Here is a 17,800-nt window from a genome sequence, read left to right on the forward strand (position 1 = left end):
TTTCATTCATGTTAATTTACCTGCTATAACGGGACTGATTTGTGACGACCATCTCATCTCTTTTACTTTACAGAGATGGGCTTTACACATAATGTCCTGCAGGTGAATGGAACTTTAGTGGAAGGATTTATGGATTTTGTTAAACGATTAAAAAAACAGCTTCTGGTTCATATTCTGCCTCTGGATAAGTTCAACTCAAAGGTTACATGAAAAACCACAGGAAAACCACAGTTCCTGGTCATTTGCTGTCACAGTTGCAAAGTACATGTACTACAGTTGTTTTGTATTCACATAGTGTAATGGCAGGGCAAATGCAACTTAAAGAAGGATGTCCTTCTTTACAGATGTCCTTCTTTACAGTTTGCATTGCATTACATATCTCAATGAGACTTATTGTGAAGAACAGTTAAGAACAGTTTTTCCCAAGAATATTGGGAAAAACAGTTATCAAGCGGGTTCATATTAAGGAAGTATCACAGCATTTTAAGGTTTGGGCCAGGGTCTCTCCATTCACTCAGTGTGAATGTACTGTTTGCATACTCCCTGCTGATGTCCTTTCAGCACTTCTCTGTTGAAAATCCAGTAGTGATCACACTCTGTCCATGGTGCTGTATAATGCACCACTTTACAATCAAAACACGTATTTGCTGGCCATTGAACCAGCTAAGATTATTACAATTCACATTTTAATCATTTAGCAGGCGCTCTTATCCAGAGCGACTTACAAGTGTGAAACCAGAGTAAGCATGAACACTAGTACACAAACAACAGGGTCAATAGTCACATAACTAGAGTTCAAAGAGAACAATGTAGTGGCTCAAAGAAACTCTGATACCAGATAAACATCAAACCCAACTTGTGTCTAAACAGAATGCTATCTAAATAACTTCTCAGTAAGGAGAGTTTGAAAGCATAACAATATTTATTGAGATAAAGGTTACAAGTTTTGACGATTAGACTTCATTAAAGCTAACAGGATGATGAGCCTGTGATGATGGAGAGAGACCCCCCTGGAGACTAGACACTGGTGATGATGGTGAAGATGAAATCTCCCTTCCTGTTTAACTCCTAGACAATGGAGACCTCAACATGGTGGAGATGGGGCAGGGTTGCACAATACTCTGTCTGAAAGAGAATGACAGGTTCAGAGGCAGTGATATTTGTAGAATAGAGACCATTGCCTAAATGGCTAGGAGTGCATATGCTTTGAATAGTGAATGTAAAGGTTTTGACAGCATGAAAAGTGGAAGGGGCTTAGTGGAATCCCCAGAAAAAAGTAAAGGAAGCTGAATGAAGGCATGAGAGAAAAACATATTCCTTATTGAACTTTTGCCTAAGCTTCATTCATGAAAAAGAATCGACATTGTGATGTTACAAGTTTTTGAATAGCCCAAATAAATTATATATGACATAAATTGTTATACAAGATACCACAGAATCATAAAGGTGCCATTATATTGTACAGTTGCGGTGTACAGTTCTGTGGCCATCTCCTGCTGTTTGTGTTGCAATGTACTTGTTTTACATTAAAAGTGAGCTCTGGAGAAGTGCTAGACATTGATTGAATGTTGTCAAGTCATGGCTGATTATGCACGGACACAAGGAAGGGCTACTTTTTACATTTTATTATTGTATACTTTATTATTATTTATTCATACTGTGCTTTCTTTTAGGTCATGTAAACAGTGTCAGCAACATATTTAAAGTCCTGGTTTAATGTTGGTGAAATTCCTTTCTAGTTGGATAAGATTTGTATCAGAGTTGAAACTCTATGCCAAGCGTTGTGATTGTGTGAAAAGTGCTGACCACTGTTGTGCTGTGTTGCAGTTGGCTGTCTCTAGTAGAGGGTGCCCCGTGCCCAGGCGGGATGGGGCGGGGGTTTGGGGTTTGGGGTTTGATTACCATAGAGCTCCGTGGGGGGGCAGATTGAGTGACCAGACTACGAAGTGTAATTACAAAAGTAGAACAGAATTCCATAGCAACACAACAAATGCTATTGCAGGTAAAGACTCTCTCTCTCTCTCTCTCTCCCTCTCTCTCTCTCTCTCTCTCTCTCTCTCTCTCTCTCTCGCTCTTTGTGTGTAGATAGATAGATGTGTGTGTGTGTGTGTGTGTGTGTGTGTGTGTGTGTGTGTGTGTGTGTGTGTGTGTGTGTGTGTGTGTGTGTACATGTACGTGTACAACGTACGTATGTGTGTGTGTGTGTGTGTGTGTGTGTGTGTGTGTGTGTGTGTGTGTGTGTGTGTGTGTGTGTGTGCGCGCGTGCGTGCGTGCATGTGTGTGTGTTATGTGCTATTGACTGAGAATGCTCACTGCTTTTTGTTTGCTGTTTTCGCTGGCTGATTTCTCTAATAAGAGTTGTAAAGAAATTGCTCTGAACTGTGGATGCTTTCTAAGCAAAGTAATCTCCAAACTAAACCCTCATTATGCCTGTTGCATGCCATGGCCAGCTTTAAATTTCACAACAGGGTTTTATTATGCACCTTTTGCTTTCATTATTTATTCTTCACTAAAGAGTGGCTGTAACTTTTCTAAAAGCAAGCAAATTAGCAAGCAAATTGGGTTTCTCACAAGCGACTGCCATTTTGACTCATCAACACCACTGACAGCCACATTCTGTTGTTCTCGTGTTGCACCAGAAATATCTGATCTACAAGCTCGCCATCGTGGCACGCTGCGACACGTTATGAACTTGTAGATCGGCTTGTTCCGGCGCACAATAACCCGGCACACAACTAAGTGTAATATCAGGCCTGATGTATTGTTTTTCCTCTTTCCTCTTTCTGATAGGCGAGCCACACTGGAATGCGCTCCTACATTTACAATAAGAACTCTGTGATTGGCTCACAGGCGGAACACTGTGGGATGCGAACGTACTTCTTCAGTGCAGACACGCAGGAGGACATGAATGGCTGGATCCGAGCCATGAACCAGGCCACGCTGATGCAGCACACTCACACCGTCAAGAGGTTAGCCGCTCTTTATTGACTTGGCTTCAGCCGCTCTCCCACTGTAAGGATTCAATTACGATCAGTGACTCGCTACTGATGCCAGTGGAGCGGCACAACAATACAAACACATTTACACTTCACAGCACCATGCAGACCGGCTTTGTATCTTTCAACTAAAGTGCTTTTAATATCCTTTGCAGATGTTTGCACCAAGCTTGTATGTGTTCTGGCTTTTATATAGGCTTTCTGTAGGGTTGGTGTTGCAGTTAGGTAATGGTGGTGTTTTCATGGCAGCACGTTTTTTTCTTTTTTTAATAAACCAAGTACTTGAACCACTTAAAGCAACACTGTAGCTTTCATGTCATACCCGATATTCAAACCCAGGTCCCCCACAGAAGTGCTGAGCTAATATTGCACACCTGCTTGCTCAGGGGAGAAATTCTTATTTGACCTTCAGACAGTACCACTTGTCATCCAGTAGTGGCCAGGCCATACCAAAGGATCTACATTTCTCAATAGAAGAGCAGGGAGACCAAATCCAGTGCAGTTGTGTTGGTTATATTGTACTCTAGATTGATCAAAATAATAATTTATTCACTAAAAAGGTTAGCTTTAAGCCCTATATACTTTGTGATACAACAAATAGTGAAAATAGATGATCTAAAAGATCACAACGTATCGCGATGCAATGTGTTGTGAGCTTATAGATTTTTAAATTTCTTTTCACTTCACGTTAACCTATTTCAGTTAGTTTTCATTTGTTTTAAAGCGGGTTTGCCAGTTTAGTTTAGTTTATGCTTAGTTTTAGTTTATATAAATGGTGGGTAGTCAGAGGTGAGGTTCAAACAAACAAATACAATAGGGTGCCTATGCACTGCTGCTTGACCGCCCTTTAATAATAATAAAAATAGCAGCTGATTGCTGCTCAAGTGGACAGACTTGAGCAGTTAGGGGTTAAATGTCTTGCTTTCCTTGACATACCGGTATAGGGCTTGAACCTGGAGACCTGTTTCCTTCGAAGGCCGCCCCAACAAACAGCAAGTTAACCCCATTACAAAGGACATCTTACAATGTTATGACATTAAAGTAAATGATGTGGTGGTTATGATGCACCAGCTAAACCAGACAGAAACAGGTGAAGTGAAGCTGGGTTTGGATATGTGGTGCAATCATGCCACCTAGAGGCCAGAAAGGCTCAATAGTAGGTCCATAGTTTCTGGTTTGGGACAGCCATGACTCATTTTCTTTACTTGAATGGAGTACATGATGGGAGGAGCTCAATTTATACTGCATTGCACAATGGTGTTGTTTGTCCACAACAACTGTTCTTCAAGCTATCTTGCAACATAACGTTAGCTTTATTGCATCACATCGTATCGTCTCATTGTCATTTATATTACACATTTTATTTCACCACTTGAGCCCTATTTTATACTTTTTTTAAGATATGTTTTCGGGCTTTCATGCCCTTATTGATAGGACAATATACTGACAGGAAATGGGGAGTGACACGCAGCAAAGATAGTCGGGATCGGGAATCGAACCAGCGACACACTGTCAGGCTACACTGAGCACCTGGACCAGTATAGGCCAGCGGGCGACCCCCTATTTCTTACTTTGTCGTCTACCGGTGTGGTGCATAAATGGTGGAAATAATAAAAATTCACTCTTTTGTAGATGTGCTATTTTTCAAACTCTTCGAGTTTTGAAGCGGTGAAAGCCGCTTCCAAGGAGTGGCTTTGTCTGTCCCGTACATGTTTTTTTGAGGATTCCCATAGATTCTAAAGGAGTGGCTTTGTCTGTCCCGTACATGTCCCGTGCATGCAGAATTGAGGTTTGGTCAAGCTTCACATGACAATTTGGCCCTCCAGACAAAATCATTCATTCATTCAAAATTCATAAAAATATAGAACTAAGGCACATAGAAAGTATAGATCTAGAACACAGAATGTATAGATCTAGAACACAGATTTCATAGCTCTAGAACACATAGAATAAAAATGAACCGCTTCACTTTGAACCAAGGTTTGTTTTTTTTTCCCTAAAGGATATTGTAAACTCTTCTCTACTGTATGCACCAGCTGGTTTAGTTGAGAGTGAAGTACAACTTCCGTTTTTGTTTGCCAACCAATGGATGATGATTTCAATGATGGCTTCAATCAATCATCCAGCCCTCAATGCATCACAAATTACAATCATACAAGCGAATTATTTACTGGAAAAATATTGATTGTTTTGATTGACTAATTAATAATCAATGATAAACATATTTGCACTCCTGTGAGTGTGACCTGTGTGAAATAACCACACCGGAGCATTCTTTTCGTCATTTAAAGCATCCTTCAGATTTTGTATTGGTGAAATTGCCATGAAATAACTTAAGCATTTTGTCAGAAGTGGGAATATCTGTCTGGAAATGAGTCATGGTGAATCATATAACCTAGTCACGCAACATAGAGAAAGATGAATGAATTTTACTGTAGTGCTAAATTAATTCAAAGTTCTGCTAATAGCATAGAAGAGATTCCCCCAAGCTATTTGTTTAGAACAAAATGGCTGTCATCTTTATCCACTGGGGACTGTGTGGCGTTAAGAGCTCCTCCCTCCCTTAAAAACATGAAATGATGTGGGTGTTATTGAAAACCTTCCTCGGAAACTAGGCAATAAATCAGACTATTTATACAATTATCCCATTCTGTCAATGGAGAAGGATATTACATCCAGGATCATGTCAGGTTAATTGGAGTGCCCACTGTGGCTTGTTATCCTCTGCTTAATGCTGCGTAATTCCCCCATTTTCAAGCTGCATTTCTTCATCTATTCTCACCAAAGAGGGTGAAGCTGTTTGATGAATAGTTATATGAAGAGGAATTAATTTAACACCAATCCGTGTGCGTAGCTAGGCTAAGTGAGACAGTTTGTCAGGCCATTTAACACTTAACAAAACCACACAGTGATATCACACAACACAGTGAACAGCCAAGAGGGACTATTATAAGCTAATATTCCTCTATCACAGGGGTTCTCAAACATTTTTAGGCCGTGACCCCCAAAATAAACATATATGAATTGGGAATGGGGACCCCCACCCTGACAAGCACTTGGAATTGTAGGTATTACATTTAACGTGACTCGGTTCCACAGATACAGTAAATATTGTGAACATAGCAGATCTACATGCTCACAATGTTCGAGGGGTACTGCCACTTTAAAAAGTAAAATATGAGCTAATATTTTTATGATGTCATTGTGGGAATGCACAATAAAAGCCAATAAAATTAATTGACTGTACTTAGTAGGTTTGTTTACCGTTGAGTGAGACATTTTTTTTAACATTAAGCTAATCATCTGGGAACCCCAAGTTTGAGAACGACTTCTCTATCAATTGAATATGTATTGTAATGTGGTGCCTCTCACTCCGTCATCCTCTCTTTTTTGCCAGAGAGATGGAGAGGTCCGGGAAGACGACGCAGCAGGCGGTCCCCCAGACCAACCACGTCAATGTCAGCCAGAGAGCAGAGCGAGAGGAACCTCACGAAGGTGCCAGTCGCCTGGCTCCGGGAGAGGAGGTCAGGTATGGGTTGGAGGTCCAGGTGAGGCCCTCCCAGCTGGCCACAGAGGCAGGGCTGGAGGGGAGCTCTCCAGACCCAGGCCCTGGCACCTCCTCGCACAAGAACGGCCAACACCTGGTAGTGCAGGTCCCCCTGCCACCTGAACACAATGGAACCAGCGTGTATAAGAGGGGCTTTGTTCCACGGACAGACACGGAGAAGCAGGTGACGAGGAAAACCGCCCTGACGCAAGTGGAGAACTGGGTCAAAGTTCAGAAAGGAGACCCTCCCAAAAGGTCAGCTAAATCACTTTTAAACAATTTTAATACAGATTTCATCAAATTAAATGTGATGCCTTGCTGAGAAAGAACAAAATACAAAACATGCAGTAGAGCCAACACCTCCCTCTAGTGGCTAGTGTTGCATTTTTATCACAAGAAGACATCATTCACATGGTGTTGTGAACATAACACAGCAGGGGAGGTGTCACACCAAATTCTGGGCCCTGGGTACAAGGATTCATTGACTGGGAACCCATTATTACGCATTATTTTGTGCTTTAACTATTGAAAAATAGCAGACCAGTCTGCTATTTTAGAATTTAGAATTATAGACCTATGTTTCCCATCTCAAAATATTTAGTTCCAGGGACACCCCAGAATGTTCGCTTAAAAATATATATATATTCAAAGATTTGCACACATTTTCATGACTTTTCAAAAAATCGCTGTGAGCTTATTATTTTTCAATAGCTAATGTATAAAATAATTAAGGCCCCTCCACCTTGGGCCCTAGTAACTCAGTCCCACTCCCCCCCCCCCCCCCCCCCCCCCCTTGTGAACCCCCTGAACACAGCATCCACGTTGTGGCCATGTGCTGTTTATAAGAATCTAAAACTGTACTTTTCCCCTCAGTGCTCATTCTACAGAGTACAACCTCCCCAGACGGACCCCTCCCCTCCAGCTGAAGTCCAGTGCTGTGGAAGCCTCTTATCAGTCGTTGCCAAAGACCACCTGTCTCCCATCCGCCAGTGGCTCCCCCCAAGTGGCCCGCAACCTTCCCAGTGACTACAAGTATGCCCACGACCGGCTCAGCCACTTCCGCATGTCCACGGACGAGCGCATGGCCAACAAGGAGGGCATGGTGTGGCAGCTGTACGAATGGCAGCAGCGACAGCAGTTCCGCCACGGCAGCCCCACGGCGCCCGTCTACTCCGGCCCCCCCGACTTCATGGACACCTCCTCTTTTAGGGTTACCGTGGAGATGCCTCGTTCCATCTCGGTGCCCCCGTCCCCCTGTGAAGTACCCGCATCCTTCAAACCCCTGTCCCCTCGGAGGCCACACACCCCTTCAGACAGGGTGACGGTCAGGCCCCTGGATGAAGTGGCACCAGGGGACGGCAGTCGAACTATCTCCCCCGGACGTGTCTGTACCCAGCTCTCTCAGGTAGGCCGCTTCACGCTAGGCCAGTTGGAGTCCTTGACCTCTTAAGCCCTGTTTTATAATGTACATGGCTATTTTTGGAAGAAAATAAAAATACATTTAAAGATTTTTTTTTCTGTGAAAAGGTTTAGGACGCAGCAAATATGAAGGATCAGAATCAGATTCAGAAGCAACTTTCTCATCACAGGTTTACAGGTTTAAAACACTGGACTGTTATTTCCATTAGAAAAAGGGAAGAAGAAGAAGAGGGCAAGGGGGAAAAAACAAAGATATCATATACATTTACACATAGTACCGTGTATCAGTGCGGTGAGTACCTGAGGTAAGACATAAAGATGCGTCAGCACAGTAGCATGTGAGACAGAGTTCAAATCACTCTGCTTTGCCATTAAACAAGAATAATGTATTGTTAATGTAAAAGGCCTCGTACTTATACGTAAACATCAACAGATGACCGGTGAGTGTAATTGATTCATGGGAACTCCACCGCGCTGCGTTGCGAGCTTGTGAACTACATACAACTACTTTTGATGCTTTTGTGTGATGCTGGGTGATGATCAAGTAGGCCGTTAATTCACGAAAAAACACAAAAAGTTCGAATACGGAGATAGGAGGTTTCTGCCCGACAGCGACGATATAATGTGAGCAAGATTGTGCCTTTTGTCACATATCTGGTATGGTTAGAGGCGGCAGTGGCTTGGATCCCCGCCAACGTCCCCTCAGGGCTTTAGTGTTGAAGTGTCATTGATCAAAGATACTGCTCAGTAGTTGTCCACTGATAGTCAGAATGGGTTAAATGAGGTTACCGTAAATGCAGAGCACACATTCCAGGTATTTGCAAATCGGAAACCTCTTATCTCCATATTTTAGCTTTTTGTGTGTTTTTTTTTTGTAAGAATGTATGCCATACTTGATCGTACTACAGCGTCACAAAAGTATTGTGATCTACTTTAGCTATTTATTCATTTGAATCCTGAAAAGTAACCGTTTTGAAAATACGTTCCACCCGACGAAATGTACAGAGACAAAATGCTTAAATGTACTCTAAGCATTTATTATTAAATGCTTAGAATAGATTTTTTTTATCACTCACAACTAGAGTGACAGTTCTTGACACAAGGACTCCCAGTGTTTAGGATTATGTCGTTCATATTCGTAAATAAATACCTATATCCCATCTGCTTTTGATGCGATGATGTCAGTCAAGGGACAAGTATCATCTCATCTCTCATACTTTAGTTTAGTTGATCAGATCCAACTGGTGCCTTAGAGTAGACTTGGGAACCAACGGTTCCTGAGTCATGTGGCGTGAGGCAGCCTGATGCACAAGTATACCCACTGGACATGATGCTAGTGCATCACACAACGATAATATGTATTTTAGACTGGTGTAAATGGCAGTATCGTGTCATCAGCGTGGGACAGCGGTAAAAAAAGCTGTTTCACATGTAAGGAGCTCACCAGATCCCAAAGCACAAAGGTCTCATTCTCACGGTAAACTATGGATTATGTTTGTGACGTTCCTTCCTATTGAACTTCACTTGAAGGACGTTATGACATTATGAGTTAAGTAGCAACGGAGGGTCACCATGGGAAGCCCAGCTTGAGAAGAGGCGTGCTTCCCAGCACAAACACTTTGATGCTCATGTGAATCACACAGCCATTCACACAGTCCACACCCAGCCTGTTTTTTTGCAGGTGGCGTTAGTCTCTGTGTGTGTGTGTGTGTGTGTGTGTGTGTGTGTGTGTGTGTGTGTGTGTGTGTGTGTGTGTGTGTGTGTGTGTGTGTGTGTGTGTGTGTGGGTGTGTGGGTGTGTGTGTGTGTGTGTGTGTGTGTGTGTGAGAGAGAGAGAGAGTGCAAGCTCGCCACTCCCCCATTCCCTAAAGCCGATTTATACTTTGTTGCGCTCCGGTGTCACTAACCGGAAATGGCAGATGTACAAGCTCACAAAGTGTCAACGATGCAATGTGTTGTAAGCTTATTCATCCGCTATTTCTGGTGCGCAACACGGCAGGCAACCAAGTATAAATCAGCCATCTTCCCAACACCCCCAACATGCACACACTCTCACATGTGCATGCACACACACACCACCACCACCACCACCACCGCCGCCATCACCTCAGAATACTGAGCAAGGGGCCGTCCTGCCATCCACACCCTACGCTGCTTGTCCACCACACCCTCCACATGTGAGAAGCTGTCCCTACACCCCATCACCACACTGGCCAGTGCACACCAGCTTCAAAACCAACCCATCGGCTGTGCACAAGTAAACAAAGTGAAGGCAGACTCTCTGTTTCCTCATCATTCACCCCCAACACCAAGTTACTAATTACGAGTCGCAAATAGAATGATCTCTCACACAATTATAATAAACGCTCATGTAATAAACACTCAGAGGAAGATGCATTTTTAACAAAAGGGAGCCACAGTGATCTCACAAAATAACATCCAAGGAAGCAATGGTTTATGGGAGCTAAATTTACTCTGCGGATGAACTTGGTTTCGGTGGACCCAGCATCTTTAAGGCTGATGGTGCTCTCCGACTCGAGTGCTTCTATGGAATCGAGCACTTCTATGGACCTCTGTGGAATACCATTAAAGAGTATGTGTTATTAGCAGCTAATCCAGTTTGCCCAGGGCTTTTCAGCATCCAATAAACATCGCAACTCTATCTCAAACATCAGCAGCGGTCGCTTTCTTCTGATCTCGCATTTAAATAAAAAACCTATTATACAGCAAAAAACATAGTGGCATGGGAATCTCAAAGGGAATGGCTTACAGTGCTTCTCTTGCTAGTAGCAAACAAATGTTATTTTAAGAAAGCAGGTTTGGGATAATTTATGTGTAGTTAATTAAATCTCTTGTTGTTTGTGTCCTTTTAAGGTTGTGTGATAGGCCTAGCTTCACTAATTCTGTGTATTAAGCAAAAATGTCAAATTTCCCAAGCCCTGTAGCATCTCGGGGCAAACTCGGGGCACACCTTGTTTAAAATAAGAGTAGTAGGGGATAGAACGGAGAAATGGATGGATGAAAGATAAATCTGCTGTGCACTCACTTTTGTTTGCAAACTTGCAAGCAGTGCCTTAACCACTTAAACCCCATGTACTTCGTTTTACCTTTAAAATAGTAGCCTACAGACTCACAATGGGTCGCGTTGCAGTGAGTTGTGAGCTAATAGTCGCCAAATGTTTGCCTATAATGCAATCCAATACAATGTGGTAGCAGCATTCACCTGAAATATAATGCAATACAAGAGGGGGGAGTTTGATTGATTGAAGACTTTATTAGAAGTTTGCATAGGAAAAGGTACAGTTTCATGACGGTACAGTTCACTGGTACAAGGTCTACTAAAAGGAGATCCATGAAAAGACTGCGCTTATTTCCACTGGAAACCATTGAAGTATCTCATATAACATTGAATGACAGACAAATAGAACACAGTACTATGCAGTAGATATGTAAAGAAAAACAAAAAAGAAAACAGTAAGTCTAAACAAACAGTATATACAAAGAAGGGGCAGGGGAGGGTAGGGTTGGGCTAGGTTAGTTTTTTGGTACTGGAGGTGGTACCAGCATTCACCTACAATACAGCATCAGATGATTTGCTTATTGTAAATCACTCTGGATTAAGAGCGTCTGCTAAATGCCTAAAATTGTTTGCAGAATGTTTGCCTACAGTACTATATGATATGACTAGAATAGGTTTTCTAGGGTTCACGTGGTGAACTTTGATACAGTCTGTATGTATATGGTTTGTAGTAGCAGCATCAGCTATAGCAGAGGTTGTAATTACATTTGAACATTCACGTGTAATTTGACATTCTATTTGATTTCATTAACATGATTTGTATTAAGCTGTTGAGGTTTCTCATCTCTTCACAGACTTCTCAGATGGAGAGAAGGTCGATGCCAGCCATGGGCTACATCACACACACCGTCAGTGCACCCAGCTTGCATGGAAAAACGGTATGCTCCTCTTTATTCTATTTCTGGCAAGTTTGATATCTTTGGTAAACATTCATGATATATACTGTATATATTACTGTAGGCAGAAACTAGTTAATAAGGATTATGAGGTTTTGGAAATATCAAATCTGGAGCTACTTTAAAGTGTGACTGGGAGGCTGGTTTTGGGATCTGTGATGGTTACATTTTTTAATATAAAAACAATTTCTATCATTGTGGTGTTAATGATTCTGATTAGCCATTGTATTCTTGACATTGACAATCACCCTGGGCTCTCTGCCAGCTACCTAAAGATTCTGCTTAAAGCAGCTATAGATTCAGTGGTAATAGTCTCAACAGCACCCAACCGTAGCTAATGGGCTACTGACTCTTGCTCAGCCACTGTTACAGCAAGCCTAGATTATGCTTCAGCAAAGAAGTCACTCAACAAAAATCACACATTTTCAACGAAAGAAAGTTATACATTTAAAGTTTTAAATTGGGCTTTACCGCCCTGGTGGCATGGTTCTGAAGTTTGTTTTCTTACTCTATTGCCATCTCACCGTCGTCCCCTGTCCCCCCGGCCCTTACACACGGGCCTGGCTGCAGCCAGAGGAGCTCACCTTGCTCCTCATTCAGCTCCGGAGGCATCAGGCCAAGCTGGCTGGTGTGCACAGCCCCAGCGACACGTTCACTCACCTGCAGCACCACCAGCACAACAGCCTTCTGGGCGCCAGGCTGCAGGTCAGGGGCACTCGTACCTCCCCAACCTCCCCTAAGCACGCTGCAGTGCAGCACCATATGCCAGTGCATTGTGCTCTTTCCGCTTCCCATCCAAGCCCATGTCGTCTTCCCCCGTCATTCATCAGGCTGTGTGGAATTGCTCTGTCATTGCAGTGTTGTTCATGTTCAGCATGGCATACACACAACGCACAGTGCCAATTGCAAATTGGCCATCAGTTGCGCACCAGTACATTTTTTCCATTTTTATTTTTTATATAGTTGGCTTCATCCATCTGCCTACTTCAGCACTTACATTATAGAGCCCGATGTTCTATTTGTTTAAAATGATGAAAACGCATATAAATATGCCACACTCCAAGCATGTTGCTTGTTGACTGTGCATTTTGCCTGAATGTATTTTACACTTTTCTGATGTTTGAGACCACCATATTGATTTGAAATACTAGGGTAAACACAGGTGTTACGAATGATTGGGCATTATGGTTGTGTAAAGATGTACTGTTTTTGCTGGACACTGCAACAGTGATAACACCCAGATCATCTCTGACGTCTTTTTCTGGAGACTTCCTTGTAATACTAGTAAAAAGACCATTTACAGTGCGTATCTACATGCTATTTACAGAGATACTCCTCTCTAAGTGTTTGCTATCTGGCCAAAGCGATGGGAGATAAACCAGAGCGCCGTGCCCAACTGTCTTTTGACTGCAGTCGATGGATGATGATGATGATGATGATGACCAAAGATATAAGGTTCCATTCCATTTAGTGTAGCAGAGCCTTTCTAGTGAGCCAACATGTGAAATAGCAGCACCCTGGCTCTGTTTGATGTGAGTGCTAACACCTGTTGTTTACCCAACTATTTCATGTCAAAATGGCTGCTGTGAAAAGGGTCTAACCAGAGAAATGTGTTCTAAATGCAACATTTGTCTCCACGGTTCTCTCTAGAGTTTTATATGAATTACTATGGGTTAGACGACCCTGAGTTATCACTAGCACTAGTCCAAAAACAGTGCATTGCTCTCAGGCCTGCTCTCAAACGTTTTCCAGCAAAGGACCCCAAAATGTATACATTTTTGCCCCCCCCCAACCCACCTGAAAATGTTTTGTGCCAGGGACACCCAGAAGAGAAGATTTCTGTAGAAAAATGAATGAACTATTTAAAAAATTTCAAACTCTTTCGATATTTTTCAAAGATCTTCAAAGCTCGATCACAGCACGTCACTTCTTGCAGCGCTGTGAGCTTGTAGATCTGCTATTTTTGAATAGCCAACGCTAAAATCTAAAATGACACAGATTGACACGGTTTTAATGGGCTAATATCCATTCATGTGCTGGCCATTACTCGCCTTAATTGTGTCGTTAAAGTTATACTATGTAACTTTTTTTATAAAACATATCTTAAAATTGTCCTAACTATTAAATCGCTAAAGTTTTAGAACCCCCACTCTGTTAATTTCAGCTCCCAAAGCCTTTTCTTTATATGTGTTCTACTGAGCCCTGGTGGCCGTGACCGGGGCTGTTTTTCCCGGCAAAATTACGTCATATGCATCATTCTGTACACGTGTCTCCCTACCGGCCAATCAAAGCCCAGATCATACACTGCTGAGCTCTTCAGGAAGTACACTGCAGTGTTTACACTGGGCTAGGAGTCTAGCATGTAACTCCCCAACCGAGGCTCGTAGAGGGACACGAAAGACCTCTATGGATAGGTCTCGGCGAGGCGAGGCGGACGCGGTGGTCTGAATGCCCGGTCCGTGGCGAAAAACGGCCGAAAAAAGCAGACGCGACCGCGGTTTGCTCTACTGCTACTGACCACTAGTTGAGCAACTTACACAGTATAGCTTTAAATACTCCAGAGCAGGGGTTTTCAAAGTGGGTGACGGGGCACCCTGGGCTGCTGCGATGGGTGCAGCGAGATAATTTGATATTATCTATATAGGCCTATTTTGTATCATTTAAACTAAACTTACAGTTTTAAAGTACAGTACAAAGTTATTTTCAGTTACCAAAATGGCTATTATCTAAACTTTTTCCTCGCAACATAATCTTTGGGAGAATAATGGCAAAAAATGCCCTTATAACGTTTCCCCTTTTATGGAGGTGAATTAATTTTTATGTGCAACGCAATTCTGATTTACTCAATTAAACACAAATTCATTCAGATGTTGTCATCATCTTAAAATAATGAATAACAAGAAACTTAACAATTTTGATTTAAAACATTGTTTTTATGAAGATAATGTTTGAATATGGCATAAATATAAGGTGCTGAGAGTGAAAATTATGAATATAATGTAGGGGTGCCTCAGAGGAAAATAATATTTATAGGGGTGCCCTGAGCCAAAAAGGTTTGGAACCCCTGGCTCCAGATGTGCCAGCATGTCTCTGCTGCACTCCCCTGTATGTGCTCAAACACAATACCTATTTTAAGAGACTCAAATGTTGATCATTGAAACACAAATCTGTTACTCAGGATGTTTTTTTTCCCTAGTTGATTATTAATATGCACTTTTATCAAAGCATGAACAACAAAGTTAACAACCATTTAACAACCAACCAAGAATCTTCCAGGTATGCCTCGTCGTTTGCAGCTTCATTTCAAGTTGACTGTTCCTTTGATATGTATTATTCCTCATTAGGTCCCCTGTTAGTCTGCCTGGGCTCCACACGTACAGTACAGTACAGTACAGTACAGTACAGTACAGTACAGTACATGTTTCTCAAACTTTCACATTTCAAGGTCTTCCCTTAACTCTGACTGCGTACAAATGGAACCAAATGAACCCGTTAGGGTTCATTTGGTTCCATTTGTACACTGTCCGAGTTACAGACTTGTATCGGTCAATTTTGTCCCCCCTAAAAAAAACATACAACCATTTATGACTACAACATAAAAAGTATAAGACACATGATAATTAATGGCAAGACACAACAATGGAATACTGGAAGATAATATGATATAGCATAAATAAATTGTCTCTCCACTGCTCACTTAAAGGCTGATGACACTTACCTCCAACTGAAGAAGGATCTGGAGTATCTAGATTTGAAGGTGGGCTCACAGAAAGTTCATTTCACTGTTTTCCTCCTCTCCCTCCTCTCCCTCCTCTCCTCCCTTGTCTGGACTGCTACCTTGGTCTCCTGTTACTCTCCTTTCACCCACCCTCCCTTTCTTGTCTTTTCTCTGCATACGCTGGTGTCGTATCCTGTGTCGTTATGATGTAAATCAGTGATTCCCAACCTTTTCTATTTTAAGGACCCAAAGTTTGATATGCATTAGGCCAGTGGTTCTCAACCTGTGGGGACGGGGCCCCCGGGGGGCCTTCAAAATGACAAATTAAACATTGGCCAAATTGTCAAACATTAGAGGCAGAAATTGTTGTGAACTTGTAAAATCTGCTATTTTCACAATAGAACGTGTTATACAAAATGTAATGCCTCAACTCTTAGTGCTAGTCAGGGTGGGGGGGGTTAGCCTGGCTCCAGCCAATAGACCCGCCCACTCTCTGAGTGAACTGCATCTCTTGGTCTGGATATGTCATATGACGAGTCTCTTGATTCGGTTCAAAGCCGTATCTTGGCGAACCGACCAATGAATTCAAAGCAAGACGGAAAAAAATCTACAGAAACAGTGGAGGGAGGGGTGGCTGCGTGGCTCACCAGAGTTCTTAATTGCTCCCTTTGAACTTCAAAAGGACTCCGAACTGCAGGCATTGATTGAGCCATACAAGTGTCGAGTAGCTCGTTAGTGATTCTCTCTAATCAGTGAAACATCAAAGACACTGACCTGTTGGGTGCATGTCATTGAGGGGAGGGGGAGGAGGGATTGTTTTGTGTGCAAAAGTCAAACACAACCCTCCCACCAGATCGCTTGTGATTGGGAATTTCAAATTTTAAATCCCCTCCCCTTTGAAATCTCAACACAATGGCTCAGGCTCAGACTCTTAAGCTCCAGCGTAGAGTCTTGAAATCAGGCTAGGGGGGGGTCCCCAGTTCAAATATGATTCTTTTGGGGGTCGCGGCCTGAAAAGGTTGAGAACCACTGCATTGTCTCCACCAGACCACCCTGTCTGTGTGTGTGTGTGTGTGTGTGTGTGTGTGTGTGTGTGTGTGTGTGTGTGTGTGTGTGTGTGTGTGTGTGTGTGTGTGTGTGTGTGTGTCCTTCCGTCTGTGGACAGCTAATCTCCAGCACCTTTGGCACAATGTCAGCGAAACTGCATGCACACTCCCTGGGTGGCAGAGCAGAACCTCTGCCCCAATTTTTTCACATAGGCCTGTTATAGCGTGCTCTGTTTTGAACAAAATGCTACAAATCATTTTATCTGCACCAGATTCCCACTAGGCAGAGGAAGAAATGCCACTTGCAATTTCTAATAAGCCTCATGGTGGCGCTATAACAGGCCGATTCTTGTTTTTACCTATAACTCCACCGATCAGTGTAAAACTGTGCAGAGGCCAAGGAAAAACCTTTGCCCTGCATTTTTCACATCTGCCTTTTATAGCGCCACCAGGAGGCCGACTTATGTAAAACTTAAAAAAATAAAATTATATATATATATATATATATATATATATATATATATATATACATACATATTACTCCTTCAGATTTTATCAAAGTTTCACACAATTGACATCTAAAGTCTGCAGGAGTGGCACGTTTTGAACAAAATGCTTCAAATCATGAAAGCAGCGTCTGATTGCGGTGAAACTTTGCACGCATATTCACACTGCGTTAAGGAACAAATGCCACTCTTTTAACATTGCCCTATTATAGTGCCACCATGAGGCAGAATTTTGCAAAACAATTTGTTTTATATTACTTATATTACAAAATCAATACAAATATACATTTTGTCCAAATATCACGCAAATTGGTCACATTATCTCTATAGTCAAGTGATCAAGACGGATCCGTCCGATTTTCCATATTCCATCCTGATTGGCAAATTCCAAAACCTTGCAGGCCCTCAATAACCGATCTAACCTGGCGGAGACCTGTGCTAGAACTTTTTCTAGTTTAACATTGAGAGTATACAAATGTACACACAGAGTTACAGACCCGTAAGTGCCTATTTGCTTTCTAACTATCATTTATTTTTAGCTGGGGCCCCTTGGAAGCCCTCAAGCCCCTGTAACGATTGTTGAGAACCAATGAT

The 17,800-nt window shown here is 42.4% G+C and overlaps 1 protein-coding gene across 1 annotated transcript in view; it reads left to right on the plus strand.

Moving 5' to 3' along the window:
• plekha7b (pleckstrin homology domain containing, family A member 7b) overlaps window positions 1–17,800 on the plus strand; it is a gene marked incomplete at both ends in the record, with an annotated part of 138,485 nt that overhangs the window by 95,847 nt on the left and 24,838 nt on the right. Inside the window, 6 exons of the mRNA XM_080729427.1 lie at window positions 2,791–2,969; window positions 6,394–6,798; window positions 7,417–7,948; window positions 11,835–11,918; window positions 12,507–12,641; window positions 15,640–15,693. Coding sequence (XP_080585553.1) covers window positions 2,791–2,969; window positions 6,394–6,798; window positions 7,417–7,948; window positions 11,835–11,918; window positions 12,507–12,641; window positions 15,640–15,693 — 1,389 coding nt within the window. The remainder of the gene's footprint in view (window positions 1–2,790; window positions 2,970–6,393; window positions 6,799–7,416; window positions 7,949–11,834; window positions 11,919–12,506; window positions 12,642–15,639; window positions 15,694–17,800) is intronic.

Source organism: Nannobrachium achirus (genome assembly GCF_963921795.1).
Source record: "Nannobrachium achirus genome assembly, chromosome: 7".
In the NCBI taxonomy this organism is placed as follows: domain Eukaryota; kingdom Metazoa; phylum Chordata; class Actinopteri; order Myctophiformes; family Myctophidae; genus Nannobrachium; species Nannobrachium achirus.